At 42.9% G+C, this 27,708-nt stretch overlaps 1 protein-coding gene across 5 annotated transcripts in view; it reads right to left on the reverse strand.

Annotated features, from left to right (window-relative positions):
* Positions 1-27,708, reverse strand: part of Kcnip1 (potassium voltage-gated channel interacting protein 1) — a 405,992-nt gene that overhangs the window by 17,313 nt on the left and 360,971 nt on the right. For 3 of the 5 annotated variants that reach the window (XM_036197226.1, XM_036197227.1, XM_036197228.1), the window contains exons 2-5: positions 3,679-3,803; positions 2,857-2,926; positions 1,471-1,541; positions 611-718 (exon numbers count right to left, since the gene is read on the reverse strand). In XM_036197226.1, coding sequence (XP_036053119.1) covers positions 611-718; positions 1,471-1,541; positions 2,857-2,926; positions 3,679-3,803 — 374 coding nt within the window. Of the gene's footprint in view, positions 1-610; positions 719-1,470; positions 1,542-2,856; positions 2,927-3,678; positions 3,804-8,799; positions 8,833-27,708 lie in introns of all 5 variants that reach the window. The other 2 variants (XM_036197224.1, XM_036197225.1) reach the window with 1 other exon arrangement.

Below are 27,708 nucleotides of genomic sequence, written 5' to 3' on the forward strand. Positions count from 1 at the left end.
CTGAGAGGAGAACCTTGCAGAGTTCAGGTAAGGGTTAGAGACCATCTCCATAGCTCTAGGCATCGTGTCAAGATACAGAAGCACAGCAAGATGTTCCAGATGTTAATGTTGAGCCCCAACGGCACACCAGTTTACATCAGACTTCGGGTGACTTGAATGACAGACCATGAGCAGTTCCCTGGCTAAACACACATACTGAGGCTCTAAGAGTCAAGTAGTTACTGAGGCTCTAAGAGTCAAGTAGTGAAAATTCTGAAATCCTCTGGGATTTTCCTTTCCTTTCCTTTCCTTTCCTTTCCTTTCCTTTCCTTTCCTTTCCTTTCCTTTCCTTTCCTTTTTCCTTTCCTTTCCTTTCCTTTTTCCTTTCCCTTCCTTCCTTCCTCCCTCCCTTGATCTTCCTTCCTTCCTTCCTTCCTTCCTTCCTTCTCTCTCTCTCTCTCTCTCTCTCTCTCTCTCTCTCTCTCTCTCTCTCTCTCTCTCCTTCTTCTCTCTTCCATTTTTGAGACAGCTGCCCACCCCTCCCCAATCTTCCCTTCTATGGTTTTGTCAGGCAGAACAAGCTTTGGCTAATGAGATCTGATACTTGTCATCCACTCTTCTGGGCACTCACCTCTTTGTTTATGTAGCCGTCCTTATTGATGTCATACAAATTAAATGTCCACCTTAGTTTTTCATGGACCGTCCCTCTCAGTAAAATAGACAGAGCCGTCACAAAGTCCTAAGAAGTGGAAAAGGCAGAAGCAAAATTAACCTCTGAGCCACTGTGTGGGTGGAGAGAAGCTGGCCACCAGGTTAGACCATGGTGCTTTTACAAAATGGCGCCCTGCCCCCATATCATCCTGTTAGTTAGATGGAAATGGCCAATGCCAGCAAAGAACGTCTGTCTTCCATTCTCTACAACCTCACCATTGTAGTTTCTGTGGCCCCTTGAGGAAGACTGGAGCTTTGTATGTATGGAGACCCCTAGGCAGTTAATTCAGCTTCCCCTGTTGATCCTAACCCATGGTTGCAATGGTTGCTTCACGTTTGAGGGACTGTACATTCCAGTGGCTATGAGCCAGGATGAGGAAGTATACTGCCTGTGTTCAAAAGCCCCTTTGGCCACTTACTCTCTCTTTGGCCTTGGAAAAGCTACTTGGTCTCTGCCTTATTTTCTTCTTCCATAAAATGATGATCCAAGCCTACTTTATAGCACTATTATAGAAGTTAAACAAGTTAATAAATGCAAAATGCTAGCTCCAGAGGCTACCACCCAGCATGCAGAGCACAAGGGAACTCTTAAGTTGTCTCTACACCCACTCCCCATGTCTAGAGGACAAGGAAAGTCCCTCCTCTATCTTCAGGTGATGCTTGTTAAAGGAATAAAGTTTCTTGTCTTAACTGAAGATATTTGACAATTAGCCATTTCCTCCAGGATCCCTAGATTTGGAGGAAGAAGCAATGTGGAACCAGGGGACGCCCAGACTGTACCTCAAACTTCACAGAGCCTGTCTGGGTGGTGTCAAAGGCATTGAAGAGGTAATGGGCATATGTGCTGGCATCTGCAAGGTAGAAGGAAAGGCAGGTGAGGGGGGGCTGGTTCTACAGAGGGCAGAGACAGCACTGGAAAACAAGCAGGGATGGGACGAGAGAGAAAGAGAGAGAGAGAGAGAGAGAGAGAAAGAGAGAGAGAGAGAGAGAGAGAGAGGATGGATGGAGACCCCTTCGCTCAGCCCCTGGAGTTTAGGTTAGAATCTAGTTTTAGCAATAGGTTAGGTAGGTCCTCGACTCTCTCTACTTCATAATCTTGAGAATGGTTCCCCTGCCTGTTTCTCTGTGTGACCTGTTTCTCTGGAGGTGATAACATGGTGACTGAAATGAAATGTCCTGAGAAAGTGGTCCTTGCCATGGTATGGGCATTCCCTTGTGAGCAGAGACCTACACTTTGATCAAAGATATCTCTGTAGAGCTGTGCCTGTACACATCTATTGGGGCATCTCTGAGAACCCATTCCATATCTCTGTAGAGAGGGATGGGGCAAGATCCGGCTCTTGAAACATGTGGAGAAATACATTAAACTGGAGCTTTCCCTGCCACATAGTGAAACAGCATCTCTATGGCATTCATAAACCGGGAGTGTGGTACTAGCACGACATGAAGCTACTTCTCCCCAACACAGAGACCCACACCAGGGAGACACCTGTGTGAGGCCAAATGATAGACAGGGCCCAAGAAGGATGTGGTCACTTGAGTCTCTATTTTGTTAGACCCCAGAAGAGGTGTTCTGCACCTGTCCAAGTGACACCTGTGGACAGCTTACACAAGAAGGTCACAGGAGGAAGGGTCTCTGATATGTAGAGCTGTTCCCAACTGGGCAGGTGATGGGAGTCCAGTGCCCTCAGTAACCTGGCTTTATAAACGAGTACAATGTCATCCACTTATTTTGGTTCGTTGATTCTTATGGTCTGCAATATTTACTAACGCTGTTTACAAAATTTCAACCTGTCTAAGCTGTTTAAGGAACCCAAATGGCAAAGCTTTTGTCCCGTATACTTTCTGTTCCTCGTCTGCCACATACAAGCTGTGTGATCTTGAGTAGATTGCTTCACATCTCTGAAACTCAAGCGTTCCTTCTGGGAGCATGACACTGGCTTTCTAGAGCTGCTATGAGACTTTCCAACACTGCACCAGCAACCCTTCCTTTCCTGGTGCGGGTTCATCCCCCACCACCAAGAATTCTGTATTTTGTAGTAAGGAAAAATCTTGCCATAAATTCTAACCCTGAGGAAGACAGAGACAAAGGATAGGGGAGTTGGAGGAAGGGAAGGCTGATCGTTGGAGAGGATGCTGGGAGGATTTCCCCACAGATATACTCACCTCCATGAGGGAAAAACTGAGAGTAGATCTGCTTGAATGTTTCTTCGTTGACCACACCGCTGGGGCACTCCTGTGTGAAGTGAAGAGCGAGTAAGTGGAGCATGAGGTGGGGGGGGGGCGGTCTAGGAGGCTAGAGATTGGGCAGGTTCCTCATGCCCTCTCCTGGGCAGAGACTGGACAAATACTCCTGCACTGGGTATCTCTAGGGGGGTGTTGGAGGTAACCCCGCCATGAAAAGCTACTTTGCAAGAGAGGGGAAGTCATCACAGGATAGTTACTGTGCTGGGAGAGTCTTGATGTTAGGGCTAGGAAGGTCTAGGTTTGGATTCTGGTTAAGCCTGTTCTAAGCTTTGTAACTTTGTCCAAGGCAGCCTGTGTTCTCAAACATGCTTACCCATGGAACATGGCTAACAGTTTCCTCCCAACAAAGCTAGCAATATTAGGTGGTACTGAGACTATGGCAGATGTCCAAAAATACTGTGAATTTTCTCCTCCTTTCTATTCCCTTCTCAGCCAAGTGCCCAACTGGGCAACACCCTCCCAGGCCTCCACTCCGACTCAGCTGGCCACTATGAATACGGCCTCCTCAACATTGGAAGGAAGAAAGGCTAATGGTAGCACAGACAAGTGACCAGCATAGAAAGCAGTCACATGACCAGCATAGTCAAGCTGAAGGGCAGTTGACCAAACTCCACCTGTAGGCTGAGCCTGGAGGGAGGTGACCAGAACACCTCTTCTGCTCTTTGGGGACTCCCTTGGCACCAGAAGACCTTAGCCATGTGGGAAATCACACCAGGCCTCAGAGCCTCTGGGGAGTCTTACATTTTTGAATCCTCGGTAAAGGACTTGCAGCTCCCTCTTGGTGAAATTCGTCTGGGCCTCAAGCTGTTCCAGTCCTTCAGGCCGGTGGCAAACCATGGTCATCTCTAGCTCATCCTCAATTTTGTCTGGAAGCAGAGGGAATGGCATCAGAGCCTGGCCTCTCTGGTCTCGGTCGGACCATTGCCTGAGCTGTTGAAAGAGTGATGTTGGGAACTGGGACTTTGGGTTGGGCTGGGTCACACTGCAGGTAATCTTGGGCCTTGAACCCCACTCCCCGCCCATTCGCTGGCCAACAGTCTGTCCACTGTGTTCCTGAAGGTGTGATGGACACAAAGGGGAGGGACCATCAGCATCTCAGGTAGGGGGAGGGGGGCAGAAGTGTTCAAAATACATTTTCAAAACATCCACACATAAACGTCTTCTCTTTCAAATGGCCTTCTTTGCATATTCAAGTCAATGCCCACGGACACTGCTTTCTATGTAGAGACACGGGGAATAGAGTTTCCAAATAGTAAGGGGGGAACAAATTACACCTGCTTTTAAAAAGGATAAATTTTCACCGTGTGAGCTAGCACGGGAGATGCTAGGGAGACTTAGAGCGTTCAAACTATGGAATGTGAAATGTGACATACAGGGTATTGTTTTATAATATCTGCTAGATATCCTTCAGTACTAGGGAAGTGACTTCGATTTGTGTGTCTTTGTATAAATAAAGGCTTTTAGGGTGTTTGGAAGGCTCTACAAACAGTTGTGAATAGTGGAGGTTCAACTTCCGGAATGTGTACTGAAATGGGGGTCTAATGGTGCACTGCTGGTTTACGAAGTGCCTGTCAGCTGAATCTGCTTATCTCCCCTCAAAGCAAGTCAAAGTGCATCCATCAATGGCGCTTCCATGAGTCTAGCCTCATGCAGGGATGAGTGAGTACTTCCCTTTGGGCCCTGGCAGAATGCTTTATGTAAATTTATTCCAGTTGAGGATCATTTACCATCCACCCTACTCCGCCCATCGTTGTCACACGGGTATCAGCCAATCCATATATTGAACAATTCCACCTTCTGCCTGATGAAAACAGGGGTGAGACAGGCAGGCTGCTGGGAACACACAGACCACGCTGCCCTACAATAAGTCAGAGAAGAGGCAGGCTGGGTTTGCCTCACAGAACAAGGTGAGCAGGTGCCATACTGGCAGGCACTCTGTAATCAGGGGTGGGCTCTTTGTACCAGATTTTCTCTGCTGCTATCACTTTCTCCTTTGGTACTTACATCCCAATACAAACAAATCCATCAAAATTTATATCTTGTGCAGAGTCCCAGCAGTAAAGGATGTTGGAGTAAAGCTCCAATAATGTGGCAGCGAAGTTAATTGTTATCTTTCTTACGTGCTGGGTAACACACATCACCTAATCCTTCTGGGATGGAGGCAGATAATGATTCAAAATAAATAAGATACTTTGTTTATGTTACATTGTGGCAAGTGGCCAATTTCCTTATAATTCTTACAGAGCCTTTAATTATTGTTAGTTTTGCTAATGAGTTAAGTACCAGATACCTGAATGCAGAAGGTTTCTGTGTAAATCAAAGGGCCAGTGGCCAGAAACAAAAGCAATGGAAAATGGATGTCCTATAAGTGTAATGAAGAAAGCTCACAGGTGCCTCACGAGACCTCAAACTCATCCTAAGAAATCAATTGCAGGTTCGTCCTGGCACAAAAATGTGTGTATCTTTAGTTTTGTATATCTGAAGTAACTTACGAAGGGGCTCTAGATGTTTATAATATACTCTACACTATCCACTGGGTATGCTCAGGTAGCCTTAGTAAAGGAAGAAGAATCAGCAAAATTATATTAAAATATTCATGAGAAAATAGAAAACTATATTTTGGAAAATAGAAAACTATGTGTCATAAAGGTTTATGTGCAAATGTTTATCTGACCTAGAGGAATAAAGTTCTCTCTCTCTCTCTCTCTCTCTCTCTCTCTCTCTCTGTGTGTCTGTGTGTGTGTGTGTGTGTGTGTGTGTGTGTGTGTGTGTAATTGTGCTGTTTCTTAATCTCGCTGTGGCTGGATTCCTTATAAGCTAAGGGAATTTCTTTGCAGACATTTAAATAATTTTTTCAACTCAGAACCAGCTCTCACTTCTCATGACCTTGTTGAAAAAGTGATAATTATTAAGACACCAACTATTAAACTGACTTTATTAAGATACAGTCATTCCTTATTGACCAATGATAGACTTGCTATGTGGGAGGCAGGATTGAGTTACAAATTAAAGAGATTCTGCAGGCTGTGAATACTAAGTTATTGGTGGCCAAGCTTTTGCTTTCTGGCTTTATGCTTAACTAATAATCAGTCTGCAGTCATATCCATGACAGGAGAAATTCTGGTCATTGAGGCTCAAGATGTAGGGAAGTAGACACCTATGGATACTCGATGCTTAAATCAGTAAGTAAAAATGTAACTTATGTAACAGTTCAGTATATGCGATAAATGCATGCAAAAATTTTGGAGGTAAAACTTTGTGAGGCAGAGCTGTCTTTGACTGGTGTGAGATGTACTCTAGTCTTGGCAGACCTGTGCCACTGAGACCCTCATGAGTCATGGCCATTGATCAGAAAACAATAACTGAACTTGTCCACAGCTTTTGCAACTGTCTAGACTTGCCCACATTTGGACACTCCTCTCTTTCATTCCACCTTGTAGCCTTCCTGTTCTGGGCCACTGTGAACACATGCATGGGAAATTTTAGAGGATGATTTTCACAACTCTCCTGGAGCCACTCAGGGATTCCCTGGACATTTCTAGACAGAACCAATAGAGAGGGGACACTGGCCCAGCTCCCTGATTAGACAAAACCAGAATTAACACACAGGGTGCCTCCTTACCACTTTGGTTCTTGTGAGTCTTCAATACCATATGCTGCTTGTTGTTATTATTTTCATGATTAAAGATGATAAACTAATTATTAAGTCAGATTGAGTTTGAATCAAAACTAATCTTGAGGTTAATACTATAGAAATTTCTGTTTGATAAAAATCCATGAGAATTATCTTCTCTTTGTAATGTTCTATTAGAAATCTGTTAACTGCTTTCATGTGACTTTGTGTATGGCGGGGGGCGAGGAGTCTAGTGTCTGATATGTAGAAGTCAGTTATCTTAGTAGAGAAGGTGCTTTTCTAGCTACAAGTGACCCACAAGGTTATGAATGTTTACCACCAGGAGTGAACATGAACCACAACAATAAATTGTAGAGTATGCTACAGCGAGGAATCCCAGACAAAACAGTGTATGATTCCGAGTAAATTGGTTTTTAGTACTTTAGGATTTGGGGTGGTTCTGGGTATAGGATGGATAAAAACTTTAGATTATCTTAGAAAAAATGTATTGTATCAAGCCTCTCTATATCTCCAGTGAGTTCTGTAACTTTTAAATAAACAGAGTACATGCAAAGGTCTTCTATTGTCCATCCAAGCTGTAACTCCTTTTGTCTGAGGCATGGGTCACAGAGGCCAACAGTGACAAAGCTGGATCCTGATTCCAGCCAGTCCAGGACGCTGCCATCAGAACTGGCTTCCACATGTCCCCACAGTGGCTTCTACTTCATTGGAGCACAGACTGTAAGTCACCTTGTGACATCCTTGAGGTGCTCCTGCTCCTAACAAATGTCATGCCTGTGTACAAGTCAGCTCCCCAAACTGAGCAGTGAGGGCCCACACCTGGGGGACATCTGGTAGTGAAGTATCTTCTCTAGCTGATGACAAAGGCCATGACCCAAAACTATGGCCATCTCCTCCCTTGCTTAGAATACAGTTTCTTAAGTGTGTGTGTGTGTGTGCGTGTTTGTGTGTGTGTGTGTGTGTGTGTGTGTGTGTGTGTGTGTGTGTGTGTGTGTGTTTGACAGAAGGGGCATCTGGGTTGTACTTTATATCCACCCATTCATTCCATTCCAAAATTGTGATCCTTAGCTTGAATGAAGTTCAAAGACAGCTTTTGTTTGTAAGAAATACATAGAAGCTCATACTTTAATGAAATAGATAAAATACATTTAAAATTAGTTGCTAATGTTTATAGACAAGAAATCCATGACCAAGTTTGTGTTTCTGATTTCTCCTGGAAAATCTTGAGTCTCAAATTCTCTCCAGGGTGTCATCTACTAGAGCCAAGCAGGGGCTGGACACTCTGGTTAAGTAGAGTCACCAGGGCCCCCTGTCATTCACCTAGGGCCCTTCCTTCCTTCCTTCCTTCCTTCCTTCCTTCCTTCCTTCCTTCCTTCCTTCCTCCTTCCTTCCTTCCTTCCTCCCTTCCTTCCTTCCTTCCTTCCTCCTTCCTCCCTCCCTCCCTCCCTCCCTCCCTCCCTCTTTCTTTCTGTCTTTCTTTCTTTCTTTCTTTTTTCTTTCTTTCTTTCTGTTGTTTTGAGACAAGGTCTCTCTAAGTACCTCTGGCTGTCCTGGAGCTCACTCTGTAGACCAGGCTGGCTATGAACTGGCAGAGATTCAACTGCCTCTGCTTCTTGAGTGCTGGGATTAAAGGGGTGCACCATGCAGGCATCACCTCAGGCTCTTTTTAATGTCTCTGAGCTGCCTGTGTGGCTTGGAGGCTGTTGAGTCTGGATCTTCATGCAGAACTGCTCAACCTCCCCACCACCTGCCTTTCTCCTGTCTCTATTTAAGCATTTGATTTTATTTCACAAAGCATTTGAAGTAGATCGTAGGAACTAAATAATAGAATAAAAACAAATAAAGAAAAACTGCTTCGGAAAATGCTTTGATTGGAGGTCTGGACCATGTTGGGGGAGGGGAGGAGAACAGAGTAATTCAGATCATTTGTTCTAAACAGTTAATATACTTAAGCTACAACATAGTTCTGAGCTTTATTTTATGGACATTCAATTACCATGGAAGGTAAATTATGAGTCTCTTAGGAGGAACAAAGCTTTTCTTAAACCTCAACCCTAAGAGAACATCCCTAGCTGTTTCTACACAGACTGAGTTTGCTAACAAGGGGCATAAAAATCTGGTGAAAACCAATTGCAGAATATATACTTGATTGAGAAATTCTTCCTTTCCAAGTAATATAACTGAGACAGTCAAGTTAGTGTAGACTTTTTTTTTTTTTTTTTTTTTACCTCTCTGATACTGGTAATACCACCAGGCGATGTCTAGGAAAAAGTAAGAAAACATTTTACCAAATCCATTCATTTAAAAAGCATAGCACACTTTTATTGTTATTAGAGAGGCACTCTGAGGAAGTCCTGGTCACCATCCAGCTTCACATATGCAAGGGGCCTCTCATGAGCAGAGCAGAGTCTGGATTTCCCATCCCTTTCCCACAGTGAGAACAGGCAGAGCATCGGGTCACCTCCCAGTGCCCATGCTACCAGCAGGGCTCATCCAGCATGCTCTGAGCCATGCAGTCATGCAGCCTGAAGAGAGATGGGATGACATGTGGCGAGGATGCACAGATGTGGATGGCTTCTTGGAAATACCCACAGGTTTGATTGAGGAGTGGCTTTTAAGACATTCTCCACCAGGAGAAGGCCCCATTACCTCTCTCTTCTTTGTGATTCAGCTATGGATCTTGTAGAGCAATTTATTTCTTCAACTATTGGTGCAGCATCTATTATTGTACATAAATGAATATACAGTTTCGTTTCCTGCTCTCATGGAGCTTACAAGCTACACAATTTGGCTTCTCTCCTCCTTTCTTAAGCGTGATAAACAACTCAGATGCAGAAAAGAATACAGTACTATTTATGTTATGAATTAGCATTTTGGGGTGTGTGAACAGAGTGGATGCAGCTTATGTCTTTTACTGTGCTGTGTACGAAACACTGGAGAAAAATCAGACCTGGAAAATCCCCCATAGCAGTTGAGCTGGGTGAGTCTCAGTTCCCAGGGAGCTCTGCTTGACGCCTTGCTGCTGGCCTGTTCAGATCCATGTGCTGGCCAGTCCTGCTTTCTCAGCGGGCTCCTTTTTGAACTGCCTCCTGTCTTGCCAGCACTCTTGACCAAAGGCGTGTGAGGCAGTACAGCCAGCATCCCCACTGTTTTAGTCCCCCTGGCCCCCCATAAGCTCAGACTGGAATGGCTTCTGTCCATGCTGTTCCCAAGAGGGGCAGTACAGAGAGCTGGGTATCCATTGTCCCCTAATCTGTATCAGTGGGAGAATTTCATTTAGTTGCCCTGTTGATCACTCTGGTTAGTGGCATTTGAGTATGTGTGCGTGTGTGCATGTGTAAATGTCTTGGCACATATGTGGAAGTCAGAGGACAACTTGTGTAGTTCATTTTTCTTTCCACTGTGTGGATCCCAGAGATCAATTTCAGGTTATCTAGTTTGGTGATAAGCAGTCTTACCCTTTGAGCCATCACCAGTTCTAATGGGCTGTGTTTAAATTTTTAATTTTTGATCCTGCCCCCCCCCCAGAAGACTCTTGCTCTACTGGAGGCCATGCCCCAGATAAGCCACCACCTACCACCTGCTAAATACCCCTTACGCTCCATCCAGCAGTCCCCAACAGTACCCCCTTCCCTGTGCTCCATATTCTGGCCCACAACCCCTGGCAGAAGACTCTCACCATATTGGAGGTCATGTCAGTATTAGGAACCCTAAATTCTGCCCAGTAGTCCCCAACAGAACCTCCTACCCTAGGCTCAATATCCTAGCCCACAACCTGGCAGATGATTCCTGTTCTACTGGAGGCCACACAGGTATTAGGAGCCCCAGGAACCCCAGGTACCTGGAATCCAGAGACCACACCAGTATCTAGAACCCAAGAGGCCATGCCAATTCCCAGAACCCCAGAACCTCAGGAGCAAAGTGAGCACCCCAAACCCCAGAGGCCAAGCAGGCCACCAAAACCCCAGCAGAGACACACTATTGGACCTGAAGACTTGCTGGTCACCAGAACCACTGGCCACTTAGGCCAGATGACCAGAGAGGAAACAGGAAGAAGGGGGGGGGGGCGGACATCAAAAAGTATCCATCCAACAAAGATAGACTCAGAAATCAGCACTTAAACTGATAATAACCCCAAACCCAGATGACTAGAGGCCAGCATAAGAATACAATCAACAACACCCAGGGCAATATGGCACCACCAGAACCCAGCCAGCTATGATGCTACAGCAAGCCCTGGGCATTCCAAGACAGTGGAAGCACAAGAAAATGACCTTAAATGTAGGTCCCTGCCCCCCAGTTTGGGTAGCTGTTGTCTTGCTTGCTGACCTTGACCTTGATATCTTCCCTATGCTGATTCCCTGCAGGTTTCCACCCTCCTGAATGCTTAAGGGAAGTTCCTTGTTCGTGTGTCCTGCATTTGGGCATTAACAGCTTAGATGTAAGATTATAAAACATCCTTAGGGGACTTCTGTCCTCCAGGGGTTCTCCCATTGTGCTGTAAGCCTGTATTTAAGGTTTCCTCCCTCTTTCAATAAATCGGCATCCTGCTGGCACGAATGACCTGCTGTCTCTTGTCTCTGTTTTTTGATCCACAACCCCTCGCTTGGACATGGTGAATGGGATCTTATGAGGACAATAGAGGCCTTTTAAAAGGAAATGAACAAACCTCTCAAAGAAATCCAGGAAAACACAAACAGGTAAAGGAAATGAATAAAACCATTCAAGATCTGAAAATAGAAATAGAAGCAACAAAGAAGAAAACACAGCAGGGGATCCTGGAGACGGAAAATGTAAGTAAGTGAACAGGAACTACAGAAGTAAGATCACCAACAGAACACAAGAGATGGAAGACAGAATCTCAGGCGCTGAAGATAGGATAGAAGAAACTGATATGGTGGTTGAAGAAAATGCTAAATCTAAAAATTTCCTAACACAAAACACCCAGGATTTCCTGGGTGCTATGAAAAGACCAAACCTAAAAACAATAGGAATAGTAGGAGAAGAATACCCAGCTCAAAGGCCCAGAAAATATCTTCAACAAAATTATAGAAGAAAACTTTCCTAACACAAAGAATGAAATGCCTATAAAAGCGCAAGAGGTCTACCAAACACCAAATAGATTGGACCAGAAAAGAAAGTCCCCTTGCCACATAATAATCAAAAAATGTATAGAAATAAGAAAGACTGTTAAAGAGAAAAGTTGGGGTGGGGGGGGGAGTCCAAGTAATATATAAAGGCAGAACTATTAGAATCACACCTGACTTCTCAATGGAGACTAAAAGTCAGAAGGACCTGGACAGATATGCTGCAGACTTTAAGAGACCACAGATGACAGCCCAGTCTACTAGACCCAACAAAACTTTCAATCAGATGCAGAAAACAAGATATTCCATGACAAAGTCAAATTTTAATAGTATTGATCTACAAATTAAGCCCTACAGAAGGTGCTAGAAGAAAAACTCCAACCTACGGAGGTTAACCAAACCCATGAAAACACAGGAAATAATTTCACACCAGCAAAATCTAAAGAAGGGAAACACACACCATCACCACCACCACCACCACCACCATCACCACTACCACCACCACCAAATTAACAGGCATGAATAATCATTGGTCATTGATATCTCTCAGTATCAGTGGACTCAATGCCCCAATAAAAAGACACAGGCTAACAGAATGGATGCAAAAACAGGATGCATCCTTTTTTTCTGCATACAAGAAACATACCTCAACATCAGTGACAGATATTATCTCAGTGTAAAGGGTTGGAAAAAGATTTTCTAAGCAAATGGACCCAAGAAGCAAGTTGGTGTAGTGATTCTAATTATCTAACAAAATAGACTTCAAACTAAATTAATCAAAAAAGATGGGGAAGGACACTTCATACTCATCAAAGGAAACATCCAACAAGATGGCACTTCAATACTTAACATCTATGTGAAAGGCCCCCCCCCACCCCCGGTCCCGGTGGCTTGGCCTGGGAGGCGCCATTCTGCAGGGCAAGTGCGGGGGGGGGGGGGGGCAGGGGTTCATGACTGTGGTCGGCCACCCGGCCTTGGGAGAATAACCTTGAGTCAAAACAGGATATCTATGGTTGGCCACCTGGCCTTGGGGACTAAACAGTTGGGCTGGGAAAATAGCCACTGTACCCAGGTGGCCAGGTCGGCCACACACAGCACATTTCTGAAAATTAAAGATATGTCCCCAAGTTCACCCTGGCCTTATTTGAATCAACCAACAGGAACCCTGTAACTATGCTTCTTGCTTCTGTAACCGCGCTTCTGCCCCTGGGATCCTATAAAAAGTCCCCTTTACCCTAGGAAGGCACACAAGTCCTCCGAGAGACTTGTCGCCCCAGGTACCTGTGTATTCAAATAAACCCTCTTGCTGTTTGCATCTGATCCGTGGTTTCGGCGTGTTCCTTGGGTTCGGGGTCTCTCCTGAGGGAAGTTCTCCAGCGGGAGAATCTTTCATATGCTCCAAACACAAGGGCACCCACGTTTGTAAAGGAAACATTACTAAAGTTTATCACACATTGACCCTTGCACATTGACAGTGGGAGATTTCAATACCCCACTCTCACAGACAGACAGATCATCCAGGCAGAACCTAGACAGAGAAATACTGGGGCTAACAGACATCATGAACCAAGCAGGTCTAACAGACATCTACAGAACATTTCACCCCAAAACAAAAGAATACACTTTCTTCTCGGCACCTCACGGAACCTTCTCCAAAATCGACCATATAGTCGGTCACAAAGCAAGCCTCAACAGATACAGGAAAATTGAAATCACTCCTTGTATCTTATCAGACCACCATGGAATAAAGCTGGACTTCAACAACAACAGAAATAACAGAAAGCCTACACACTCATGGAAACTGAACAACTCTTTACTGGATGACTGCTGTGTCAGGGAAGAAATAAGAAAGAAATTAAGGACTTCCTAGAATTCAGTGAAAATGAATTCACAACATACTCACACTTATGGGACACAATGAAAGTGGTGCTTGGGGGCATGACTCATGCTTGCAGGCTTGAGCCCCAGCCAAGTAAAAAAGATACTTTCTGAGAGCCAGCCTGGGTCTGCCTAACCGGCCTTAGCAACAACAGCTGAAGCATGATCTGGAGATGACCTGGACCAATGAGAGACAGCCATGTCACACCAGCTGATGCATATTCATCAGACCTCCCCCAGGGAGGGGTGGAGCATATATATAGCTTGCCTCTAAATGAATAAACTGAGCTTGTTGTTTTCGACATTCTCCCGGAGTCTGTGGGGTCTGTGTGTCTGTGGAGTCTGTGTGCCTTTGACTCTATGCCTACTTGGCCCCCACCCCCACAGGGAACAACAGCAAGGACCCTGCTGTAGGTGTTAAGAGGCAAGTTTACAGCACTAAGTGCCTGCATAAAGAATTTGGAGAAATATCACACTAGCAACTTAACAGCACACTTGAAAGCTCTAGAAAAAAAGAAGAAAACACACCCAAGATTAGTAGATGGCAGGAAATAATCAAAGTGAGGGCTGGAATCAGTAAAATAGAAACAAAGAGAACAATACAAAGAATCAATGAAACAAAAGAGTTGGTTCTTTGAGAAAATCAACAAGATAGACAAATCCTTATCCAAACTAACTGAAAGACAGAATATCCAAATTAACAAAATCAGAAATGGAAAGGGGGGCATAACAACAGACACTGAGGAGATCCAGGAATTTAAGTTGGAATTGGAAAATCTAAAAGAAATGGACAAATGTCTTGATAGATACCACTTACCAAAGTTAAATCAAGATCAGATAAATAATTTAAACAGACTTATAACCCTTAAGGAAATAGAAGCTGTCATTAAATGTCTCCCAACCAAAAAAGCCCAGGGCAAGGATGGCTTTAGTGCAGAATTCTACCAGACTTTCAAAGAAGAGCTAATACTAACATTCCTCAAATTATTCCACAAAATAGAAACAGAAGGAACATTACCAAATTCATTTTATGAGGCCACAGTCACCTGATACCCAAACCACACAATGACTCAACAAAGAAAGAGAATTATAAACCAATATCTCTCATTAACATAGATGCAAAAGTACTTAATACAATACGAGGCAAATCCAAGAACACATAAAAAACAAAATCTACCATGATCAAGTAAGCTTCATTTCAGAGATGCAGGGGATGGTTCAACATATGAAAATCTGTCAATGTAATCCACCATATAAACAAATTGAAAGGAAAAACCACATGATCATCTTATTAGATGTTGAAAAAAGCCTTTGACAAAACTCTAACGTCCCTTCATGATAAAAATCTTGGAGAGATCAGGGATACAAGGAACACACCTAAACATAATAAAGGCAATATACAGCAAATCTATAGCCAACATCAAATTAAATGGAGAGAAACTCAAAGCAATTCCAGGAAAATCAGGAATAAGACAAAGCTGTCCATTGTCTGCATATTTATCCAATATAGTACTTGAAGTTCTAGCTAGTGCAATAAGACAACAAAAGGAGATCAAGGGAATACCAATCAGAAAGGAAGGAGTCAAAGTATTGCTATTTGCAGATGTTATATTAGTATACATAAGTGACCCCCAAAATTCTTCCAAGGAACTCCTACAGTTGATAAACACCTTCACCAAAGTGGCTGGATACAGGATTAACTCAAAAATATCACTAGTCCACCTATATGATAAAGGGCTGAGAAAAAAAAAAAAACAGGGCAACAATACCCTTCACAATAGTCACAAATAATATTAAATATCTTGGTGTAACTCTAACCAAGCAAGTGAAAGACCTGTATGACAAGAACTTCATATCTTTGAAGAAAGAAACTGGAGAAGATATCAGAAGATGGAAAGATCTCCCACACTCATGGATTAGTAGGATTAACACAGTAAAAATGGCCACCTTACCAAAAGTAATCTACAAATTCAATGAAATCCCCATTAAAATCTCAATACAATTTTTTACAGAACTTGAAAGAATAATACTCAACTTTATGTGGAAAAACAAAGAACCTAGGATAGCTAAAACAATCCTGTACAATAAAAGAACTTCCAGAGGTATCACTATCCCTGATTTCAAGCTCTACTACAGAGCTATCATAATAAATATTGGCATCAAAACAGACAGGTGAGTCAATTGAAGACCCAGATGTAAATCCACACACCTGATTTTCAACAAAGAAGCCAAAATTATACAATGGAAAAAAGAAAACATCTTCAACAAATGGTACTGGTTTAACTGGATGTTTGCATGTAGAAGAATGCAAATAGATCCCTATCTATCACTCTGCACAAAACTCAAATCCAAAGACCTCAACATAAATCCAGATACTCTGACCCTGACAGAAAAAAAAAGTGGGAAATAGCCTTGAACGCATTGGCACAGGAAACAACTTCCTGAATAGGACACCAATATTGCAGACACTAAGATTGACAATTAATAAATGGGACCTCATGAAATTGAAAAGCTTCTGTAAGGCAAAGGAAACTATTAATAGGACAAAATGGCATCCTATAGAATGGGAAAAGATCTTCCCCACCCTCACATCTGACAGAAGGCTAATTTCCAAATTATATAAAGACCTCAAGAAATTAGTCATCAATAAACCAAATAATCCAAATTAAAAGTGGGGGTACAAATTTAAAACCAAGAATTCTTAACATACAAATTTCAAATGACTGAGAAACACTTAAAGAAATGTTCAACATCCTTAGCCATTGGGGAAATACAAATAAAAGTGACTCTGAGATTCCATCTTACACATGTCAGGGATGGCTAAAGTAAAAAACACAAGGGACAGCTCATGCTGGAGAGGATGTGGAGCAAGGATAACACTCCTCTATTGATGGTTGGAGTACAACCTTGTACAGCCACTTTGGAAATCAATATGGCAGTTTCTCAGAAAACTGGGAATCGATCTACCTCAAGACCCAGCTGTCTTAGGCATACATCCAAAAAATGCTCAATCATACCACAAGGACACTTGCTCAACCTTGTTCATAGCAGCTTTATTCATATTATCCAGAAACTGGAAATAACCTAGGTATCCTTCAACTGAAGAATGGATAAAGAAAATGTGATATATTTACACAATGGAGCATCACTCAGCTGTTAAAAACAATGGCATCATGAAATTTGCTAGCAAATGAATGGAACTATTAAAAAATCATCCTGAGTGAGGTAACCTTGACTCAAAAAGACAAACAAAGTAAAGGATAACCATGCTACAATCTACAGACTCAGAGAGGGCAGGAACAAAGAGGGCTCAACGAGGGAAGCATGGATTTCCCTGGGAAGGGGAAGTAGAACAGATTTCCTGAGTGGACTGTTGGCAGGTAGGGATGGACACATGAGGGAGCAGGTTGAGTGACGAAGGAGATGGCTGGAAAAGGGGGACATTTCAGGGTGAAGTAGAAACCTGGTGCAAGGGAAACTCCTAGGAATCTAATGAGGATGACCCCAGCTGAGACTCCTAGCAACAGGGACACATAGCCTCAAGTGGGCATCTCCTGTGGCCAGACAAGACTTCCAAAAGAGGGACTGGGATACTGACCCAGCCACATAACCTTCAATCTACCCATGTCTGTCCTGCCTATGCAATGTGTTGGAGTAAGTTTGGTGCAGAGAGTGGGAGTGGCCAACCAATGACTGGTCCAGCTTCTGATTCAGGTCACCTGGATACTACCTGGAGTGCCAGGACCCAAAAGACCTAGGATAGAACCAAACATGACCGGCCAAAAAAAAAAAAAAAAAAAGGAAAAATATTAGCGTAATGGTGCCTAATGATATTCTGCTATACTCACAGATTGATACCTAGCCTACTTGTCATCAGAGAGGCTTCATCCAGCAACTGATGGAAGCAGATGCAGACCCATAGCCAAAATTAGGGAGAGCATGGGGAATCCTGTGGAAGAAGGGAAGAGGGACTGTACAAGCTAGAGAAGTCGGACACCACAAAAAAAAAAAAAAAAAAAAAACCACAAAATCAACTAATCTGGGTTCATAGGAGCTCACAGAGACTGAACTGAGACAATCAGGGAGCCTGCATGGGACTGACCTAGACCCTCTGCAGTTGTGTATGTAGCTTGGTTTTCTTGTGGGAGCAGGGGCTGTCTCAGACTCTATTGTCAGCTTTTGGGACCCTATTCCTCTTATTGGGTTGCCTTGTCCAACTTTAATATGAGGGAGAGGAGGTGCTTAGTCTTACTGCAACTTTTTATGTCATGTTTTGTTGGTTTCCATGGGAGGCCTGCCCTTTTCTGAATAGAAGAGGAGGAGGAATAAATGGGGGGAGGAGGGAGAAGGGAGAAGGTGAGTAGGTGGAGAGGAGGGAGGGGAAACTGCAGTTGGGATGTAAAATAAATTTTAAAATTAATTTTTCTGTGTGTGTGTGTGTGTGTGTGTGTGTGTGTGTGTGTGTATGTGTGTATACAAGTGCTTAGGAGGTCAGAGGAAGGTGTCAGGTCCCTTGGAGCTGGAGTTACAGGCATTTATGAGCCCTCTGACCAGAGTGCTAAGATTCCAGTCCTCATGACTGAGCAGCAAGTGGGCTTAACTGCTGACTCATCTCTAGCCCTGTGGGCTACATTTTTAGAGCAGTATTAGATTTGTAGAAAGGTTCCCCAAAAAGTCCTAAGAAGTTTCCTGTTAGTATCCTGTACTGATGCAGCGTATTCGTTAAAAGTTGATGTACTAATGATTGATGAGCTGATACTGACACATTAGTGAAAAGGGGAAGTCCATTCTTCATGGCAGTTTTCAATCATTGTGCTTGGTGGTTCTATGGGTTTTGACAAATACATATCAAGGGTCTCGTGCTATAGTATTACAGAGAATAATATTACTGCCTTGCTCATGTATTTTTTTTCACTCATGGATTTACAAATATGAATTGATCTTCTCTGGTGTGCCAGAATTGCGGTAGGTACTGGAAGAAATGAGAAGATACAACATCTGTCTACGATAGCCATGATGTTGGTGGGAGGCACACAAGCAGACCAGAGGCTGCAGCTGGAGTACCAAGGATCATTGGAAGGTAAGCTGGATGAGTACAGATGATGGGCATGTGAGGTGAGTATAGCTGAGAACTGGAGAGCAGCTGCTTGTTGAGAGGATGAGCTGTTTTCATGAACTGAGTTCAGATATTTACACTTTTCAAGAGCAACCATGAATAAAAGATTTATGTTCTCCATACTGTCAAAGAACTTAACATTTAAAACATATAACATGTGCCAGTATAATGTAGGATGCTATGAGCTGGGGTCTTAAGCTCTTCATTGGCAAATCATTCCAGAACAGCAGGGCTGTGGCTAAAAACAGGGACCAGAGAGGAAGGAGCTACTACTTAATGTCACATCTCCAAAGCACAGGTGCTGGAAGCCATCCCTGGAGGTGGAGAGGTCCCAGCAGAGGATGTAAGGAGTTGGTAAGGGAAGGAAATGAGCCAGGCCATGGTGGTTGGGAGAATCTTTCAGCCTGACTGACTAGCAGCCAGAGTGCTTCTTTATTTATACAGAATCTAGTTAGCAGGGATACATTCATGATGTTCCAAGACATAGATCATATCATTTTTGGTTTTGGAAATGTGTTTCACTTCCTTTTGCTCATCTTTTAGTCATCATTGACAAACTACAACAGAACATAACTCTCATTTCCAATCATTTTCCTCAAATTTTGACATCATTAATAAACAGAGTTAACATTCTTACTCACTAACCCTATAACCCAAATTTTAAGAATCTAGAGGCATATGACAGCCTGTGCTCAGGCTGGTAGTTTTGGTTGCTTCAAGGACACTAGACCAAAACAAAATTTCCAAGCCAAACTGGGCATGTTGCCGTGTCCCAAGCAATGTATTATTAAGTCTTAGTTGTCAGAGTGCCCAGGAAAAATACTCAGGCTAAAGTTGCTGCAGTTATTATGCGAATCCTGGCATAATACAATGTTTATTTTTTTTTTAAGATTTATTTATTTATTATGTATACAATGTTCTGTTTGCATGTATTTCTGCAGGCCAGAAGAGGGAGCCAGATCTCATTACAGATGGTTGTGAGCCACCATGTGGGTGCTGGGAATTGAACTCAGGACCTTTGGAAGAACAGCCAGTGTTCTTAACCTCTGAGCCATCTCTCCAGCCCCAATGTTTATATTTTATATCTTTATAGAATTTGTCTATATGTCTAATCCTGGCATTCTGTTGTTCCTTGGTCATATGGCACCAGAGTGGCTTTGCATGTGCTAACTTTTCTAAGAAAGAGAGGTCTTGACATCTTTCCACTCTACACATTGCACATCAATATGTGCAGGGCACATATGTGTAGGGAAGAGGTATATGCCATGTAATTGTCTGAGTATATAGTGGGAAGAGGGTTGTAATCCAAACTGTGTCCAACTCCTCTAGCCCACTGAATCTTGTTGACCTTTTTGAGTTTACTTTGTTTTGAATATCTTGTTCTTGTATCAGTACAGGAACAGATGTTTCAAAAGTGTTTCATAGCCTCACAAAGAGATCCCTGGCTTCTTTATGTGTCACAGTCTCTGAGGCGTAAGGAAGACTTACAAGTACATAAGGATATCTCCCTGAAAGTGGGGGCAATAGTATGTCCAGGACTGTCCCAGGGAAGCTTAGAAGCAGCATTCCTGGGAGAAGGCATAAATGACTCATAAGAAATTTTTCATCAATCTAATATGCCCAAACTGTACAAATATTAAAAGTGTCCCAAGTATGCAATAGGTGGAGATGAAAACCAAAGGTGGCTGGATCTTTGTCAAGCAGCTGTGCTGGCTTTATGACTTCTGCCATTCCATTTGGATATGGCTGAGTCACACAGGAGCAGACAGGGGAGGTGTCAGAGAAGGCTCCAAAGAGAAAGAAAATTTAGTTGAGTCTTGAAGGAAAAGGGGACAAGGGGCTAGAATTTGTGAAAACACAGAAGCTAAAAGACCGAATAAGGAGAGTTATTCTGTAGCTGAGCCGAACTTCGGCTGCAAGCCGCAGGAAAATGTAACAGAATCCAGTTACTATCACAAAAGCTACTACTTGGAAAAGTCAAGGACTTTTCCGAAGGTCAAGCCATGGCTTAAGAAGTCTTGGTGATATTTTAGCTTTTGTATATATATTAGTTGGTTCCTGAAATGATTTTCTTGTGTGCTTCCAAGAACTCCTAACAATGTATTTATCTAAAATACCTATCAAATATCCAAGGCCAAATGATCTCCTGAACTAAAGTAACACCCTATGGAAATGACACCGGTTTCCTAGGTCAGGTGGATAGCTTTATTTCTTGTGCAATCTAAGACCCTCTTTTTCTATTACTAACATTATAGACTCATAACTTCTTACCTAACTACTTCTAGGAATGTAGACTGAGCACATAAATTCCCCCTCTTGATCTACTAACTGATCATTAGCTCTCAATTGACCTCCTCCTTTACTATCTCATTTTGGGGTTGTAAAAGAAAGCCTGACAGTCAATGTATGAGGAAAATTCTTACCTGCCTTTATGACCCCGCAAGAATTCAAGCCTGGTGCCTTTGCTCTGCCAGAGGATTGCTATCTCTTGGGTTGATAACTGGATACCTCAGGGACAGGAAGAGAACTTAGAAATATAAGGAGACATAGAGGAAGATAGGACTGGAGAACTTGAGGATGAGATGGAAGATGAGGAAGAGCCAGATGGGAAAGTACTAGATGGGTAAGAACAAGATGAGAAGGACCTAGCTGAGGCAGAATTAAGAGAGAACCTAGAGAGGACAGTAGATAAATATAGAGAGAATTAAACAGAAAGAAACTAGGCTTGAGTACAGAACTGAAGCTGTGTAGATAGGATTTTATCCTAGAGGAATCAAGTAGACAGACAAAGAGCTTGGTGTACTTAGATTCTTTTCCCCAAAATAGTTCTCGCTGTTCATAGTTTCTCTTCTGAGCCCCTGGGAAGCATATTATCAAGGCTGGTCATATAATAATATCCAAGAAGTTCCCACAGAGGACGACTGGGAAAGAGAGTTTTAAATGTCCCATCTCTTTGAAGGTGTCAGGGAGCAAAGAAGATAGCTTGCCTTAAAACGGTGCAACCCCTGTCTAGATGGAGCAGCTTCTGTGTCTTCATTACCTTCCTCACATTGAAGACTGAACCAAACACTTTGCACATCAGAAAAGTTGTGTTCTCCATTTAATGAGAATTTATTAGGTGTATTAAAGACGAGACCTAGGGGAAATAGATGATTACAGCAACAGACACATAGGTGGTTCAGATATTAGATGGACCCAACACAGAATTAAAAATAACAATGGATATATGGTCAAGCAAAGAGATTCCAGAAGCTGGGGAATTTCATCAGAGGACCAGAATGTACACAAAATGTCAATTAAGAGTTGTAGAACTGAGAAATACATCCCAGATCACCAAACACAGCAGACTAAGTTCGGAACAGATTAGACACTGGTGAAAGAGAACAGATGATTTGGTAGACAGAACGGGAGAGGCAGAAGGAAAGAGAACAGATGATTTGGTAGACAGAACATGAGAGGCAGAAAGAAGGAGAGATTGGGAAGGAGGAAGAGAATGAAGATAAAATATGTACATATAGATATCTATATGTGCATGTATATTTATATGTTTATACATATACATGATTAAAAACTCCCCCAAAGGAAGGAGACAAATAACACTGATGAAGCAATATTTGAAGAGATGCTAAGGACTTTTAAAGATGGGTGAAACATAAGAAGCTACAGATTTAGGAAGCTCTATAAATCCCAAGCAACATAAACACAAAGAAAACCAAATGAAACTCCAGAGTCAAAATGATGAAAATCAACCATAAGTAGAAAATCGTCAATGCAAGATGCTGATCATCAGCTAAAAACTGTACCTTAATCTAATGCTGCTTGAAGGATGCTCCATGCAAACATAAATTAAGAAATGTTTGCCAGGCAGTGGTGGCACATGTTTTTAATTCCAGCACTCAAGAGACAGAAGCAGGCAGATCTCTGAGTTCGAGGCCATCTTGGTCTATAGACTGAGTTCCAGGACAGCCAGGGCTACACAGGGAAACCCTGTCTTGAAACAGTGCTGGAGTGACTAAGTTTGTATTAGGTAAAACAGATGCTAAGGTGAGAAACTTTGGGAAAGATAAAAAGGAGTTTCATCAGGTAGGAAGGTTGGTCATTTAGGAGGATGTGACAACTCTAAGTTGGTATGAATTAATAGTATTGTTTCAAATACATATAAAGCAAAGACTGGTTGAACTAAAAGGAAAAAGAACACATTCACAATTGTAACTGGAGATTTAAAAGCACCTCTGTCTCAGAACAAGCTATTGACCTCTGATGGCTGCTAGGGAAGGAAGAGTCAGCTTTCTTCAGGGGTGTGGTCATGTGACCATACTCCAGTAGATGACTCTACAATCATGCATATCTGGGCAGCACTAATTAGACGCAGTGGGTTCTTAAAAAAAAGAGTTGGTGTGGTGAAGGGGCTATCTGGGAAGACATGGAGGAGAGAAATGGGGGCATGGATGTTATAGAAATACATTGTATGCTTAAATGAAATTCTCGAAGAGTAAATATAAATCTAAGCAGCCCAAAACATCAGTATTAGCATCGGAGATCTGAGTGACACAACACATGAACTTGACCTTAGTGATACAAACAACTTCTACCCAGCTGTCACAAAGACAGAGCGTTCTTTTACAGGACATGTAGAACATGTACCCAAATCTTTTCCTAGAGCTGGTCTCCATGAAGTCTGAAGGACTGAAGTTACTCGGGATGTATATTGTAGACTGGAATGAAGCATGATGTCAATAACAAAGTCCTCATACATGAGATCAAGCATGCCCTATAAAAGCCCTGTTCTCCAGATTTATCAACATATTGATTTCTAAATCACTGGTGTCTCGAAAACACTCACTCGATTGTGCATGATACTATGATAACAGGAAGTGTCAAAGCATGTGGGATGTTGTTGAAGGAGGTTTTAAAAGCTGTAAATAATTTACAGGACAATGCACAAACACTACAGAGCATGGTACTCCCTCTTAAAATCATATTTCCAGTGTTTCAGTGTTCCCTGAATTATGCACGTTAGAAGCTGCGTCAGTGATTGTAGGCTGGCATTCACCTTGTCCCTCCCCTTAGATACAGATGAACGCTTTGTTCTGGGTGAGGTCAGCGGTAATTTTTGATTAGTAGCTTTCCCCAACAATCAGGTCCGAAGATCTTTCTTGGTACTTGCATATAGCAGAGAAGGAAGAGGTTCTGTTTGCCCTCAAAACCTGAAGGCTTAGGTTCTCACAGCTGAGTCTTTGGGGTGAGTCAAACTCTTCTCAGACACATGCAGAGCACACAGCTCGTCAGCTCTGATTATTATATACTTAACAATGAGTCCCGTGAGTGCCCAAGCTGAGCCTGATAAAGATTTTCTGAGTATTTCAGATATTTTTTCCAGTCTTCTTGGTTCAATAAAACTCAAATCATGTTTTGCTTCAAGCGTTTGTTCTCTTAATCTTGAAACCCCTCCTGCTCTTTTTAAGCAAAATTGAATTTATACATTTCTCATTCATTTACACCTCTGTCCTGAAAATGTTCCTGAGAAACAGCCCTATAGAAAAAAGGGAAGCTGGGGATAAAATGTGTGGAGTCTTTTTGGGCTCATTGACCTTTCTCCCAATGGGAGGGCACACTTGGTCTTCTGATCCACAAGCCACTAAATTTGTGAGGTGAGGGTGTTGAATGTTCTCTGCAGCTTCTTGACAGGTGACCATTTACTGTCAGAAACCTAACACAGCCATTGGAAGTCCACACAGACACTGTATGGATCATGGCATCTAAGTGTTTGTTACATAAGGATGTCACATTCTCTCTCTCTCTCTCTCTCTCTCTCTCTCTCTCTCTCTCTCTCTCTCTCTTTTGGCCAAGTGTGAAAAGCAAAGGGAAAAGATTTGCCTAGATGTTGGGACTCTACCAGGTACTTCTGGGCAAGGAGTTGGCCATGCCTATCAAGTCCCTTTGTCTCCAAGGAACATCTTCTGCAGCTGAACCTGTGGCCATGCTGCAAGTCAGAATTGTCAGCCTCCTTGGAGCTTCTCAGCCACAGGCAGAAGTGTCTAGAGGATGTTTTAAGTGGACCATTTTGTCTAGAAAAACTGCCTGAGAGGAAATTTTTGACAGTTTACTTAGAGCTCCAGCAGTCTCTATGGCTCTAGGGGGCAATTAGTCAAACTAAGCCCAAATCCTACCACCAGCTAGCATGCAGAGGGCAATGGGGAAACCCCCACAGGCTCTCCTTTGGACTCAGCAGGATGGTGACCCTGATCTTCCAGCCTGTGGAGCTAACCTGTTAATGAGCATGGCTGACCTGTGTAGGGGAAAGCAATCTCAAGAATAGGATATCTATGCAGGAAATATCAGGAAAACATGAGTGAGTTCTTATTACTTCCACTGACTAAGAAACGGAGATGGCAATTCATTGCAAATGAAAAGTCTCCAGGAAGGGTTTTTTGTTTGTTTGTTTTAGTTTAAGATGGAGACTTGAAGGGATAAAGAGAAATTGAAGAAATAGCTCAGAGTGAGAGTCTGAGAGGATTCATCTCAGATGAGCACAGCAATTACTCACGATGGAAGCCCATTGGCTTGGTGAGGTGTGGTGAGCCCTATTTCAGCCTGCTGAGAAGTCTGGCATCTTGCTAAGTGAAGATGTTCTCCAAACAGAGCATTAGCTTTGGTGGGGTTTTAAATGTCTAACAGCTGCTCTTGGGAAGGAAGAAAGCCTGATGGATACCACTTATTAATGTCCTTTAGAGTCACTATTGCCAGTATGGCCTGATTCAGGCTACCAGTGTGAAGTGAAGGAGTGAAGTGGTTCTGTTTGGGGAACACGATCCCCCAGGATAACGGGGCCCCAGGATATGGCCATTGCTATTTTAGGATACGTAGCTTATGTTTCACTATCTCAAGTCGGTATGCTGAAGAATCAAAGCTAATTTCATCCAATCAGCTTAGTCCTTGTATTCGAGGAAAATAAGCCTTCTCCTTGTTGTTAGTGCAAACATAAACTTCCGCACATCATCTGGGATATCTCAAGCAGAGAAGTAATAGAACGTAGCTGAGAGAGTATCTGCTGTATTAAGTGCCTCGCTTGGTGGGCTCAGAGAGCATAGTAATAGTTTTAGAATTGATCTGATCATCTCACTGTCCCTAGGAGGTATATGGTTATTAGACTAATATGAGTTATAATCCTATGTGCCTTGTAGCTGTAAATCTAGGTGAGATAAGGTCTGTACAAAGACGGCGCGCACAACAGGTGCCCAAATGTATAATTCAATTCCTGCGTGCATTATGACAGCCATTTTCTGGGCATTCTCAACAGCAGAATCCAGTGGTCAAATAGTCAGACACCGTGCAGGTCATGATTATGTGTATCCTGGTGCATCTAGTTAATTAAATGGACTTTATTTCCATACAGGGGGACTTTCTTGTTCTGTGATTTACTCTGTTGAAAGGACACTCAATTGTCAGTTCAGCTTGGATACTGACTGGCTAACATGCCTATTATCGTCTAGATGAACTGTAAGGGCTGTTTGCAGACCCAAGACTCTAGATGAAAGAGCATCATATTGAAGGTGTGAACAGGGCAAGGTATCTAAGGGTAATGAGACCAGGAACAGTGCCTGAAGCATAAGCAAACAGACATAATAATTGACAATCATTGAGAAAATTTCCTGTCTCTTTCTCCCTGGAGTTATCACATGACTTCGTGTCCTCTGCCCTTAATAATCCAGACAGTCATTGTATGTATTGTTTTGGTCTGTTTCTTAGCTGGAGAAGGCCATTGGACATTACCCTTAGCTGGCACATGAACTGCCGAGTGTGAGGGCTTCAGTCAGTCAGTTTGTGTGAGAATGTGTGTGCCTGCCCAGAGGCAGAAGGCAGTGTCAAGGTACCAGCCTCCTCTCCAGGACTCAGTGTGGAAGCCTCTTAACTGTGCACTTAATAAATGAAGCCTTGGCAGACACACCTTGAATTATTAATGAAGTTATTCAGCTTTGATTGTTTCCTTCTTTTGGGGAAAGGTTATTCACTCAATGCCTTTGCTTAGACTACACAATACATCACAATTGGGCATATTTTATGTGCAACTTTATGGTGATAATAGTTCTGTCTCATTTAGAGGCAAATCAGACATTATGAACTTCGTGATTTATTAATATATTGATCTCTAGAAATGTCAGCGCATCTCACATCTCGTCAGAGAGCCGGGAGCAATCAGCGGAGAGCCAATAAAAATGTAAAATGAACCATCATAAAAAGAGGAAATACAGCCAGTTTCAAAGCCCTGCTGTCTTCGCAAATTGTTTCAGGACCCAGATCATTACTACAAAGACACTCCTACCAATGCAACCCAGTCATTGAGGGTGGGGGTGAGGGTCTGTCCCACTTAAATCTACTTTGAGTAAAAATAGATTTCATGGACTGAAATAGAAACTAAGAGGTGAGGAGTGGGTAATGTGGGGGAGGGTTGTAGCTGGTTCCCAGGTGGTCCCAGAGGAAGCAAAAAGATGGGGGGGGTCCCTTTCTGTGAGGTTCAACACTACACCCACTACTTGCCTATTGAGGTAACGTCAGACAAAGCCCAGATTCACCCTAGCATAGAAAGGTCTACACTGAGATCCTGTTTACCTTCAAGAGTGATTCCTCACAAACCTATAGGGGTCCTCTGCAACAGCTTTGGAATCAGGCTGCATGAAAACCTGTCTCTATTAGAGAGCATCACCAGCTGACACCATTCCCTCCCACCCTCGAAACCTGACTGGAGTACTTAGCAAGTACTCAATGTGTGTTGTGTGTAGTGCTACAGGAGTGCGGCGGGAAATAGATTCAGAGTGTTGTGTTAATTGAACGGCTAATCCTGTAATCTGACAATTTAGCTCACACATCATAGTATCACAGAGTATCATCATTGTCTCATTTCTTTCACCATTTATGTCAGGCAAAAATTGGGATGTTGGCTTCCCTAGGAATGGTGGCTATACTGGGCCTCCATTTCCATATGGCAACACAGCAGCAGAGGAGCAGCAGCCCAGTGTGGCCAGAGCATGCACTCTCTAGTAAACTACAGTCCCTAC

This window comes from Onychomys torridus, chromosome 8 (assembly GCF_903995425.1).
Source record: "Onychomys torridus chromosome 8, mOncTor1.1, whole genome shotgun sequence".
Classification (NCBI taxonomy): Eukaryota; Metazoa; Chordata; class Mammalia; order Rodentia; family Cricetidae; genus Onychomys; species Onychomys torridus.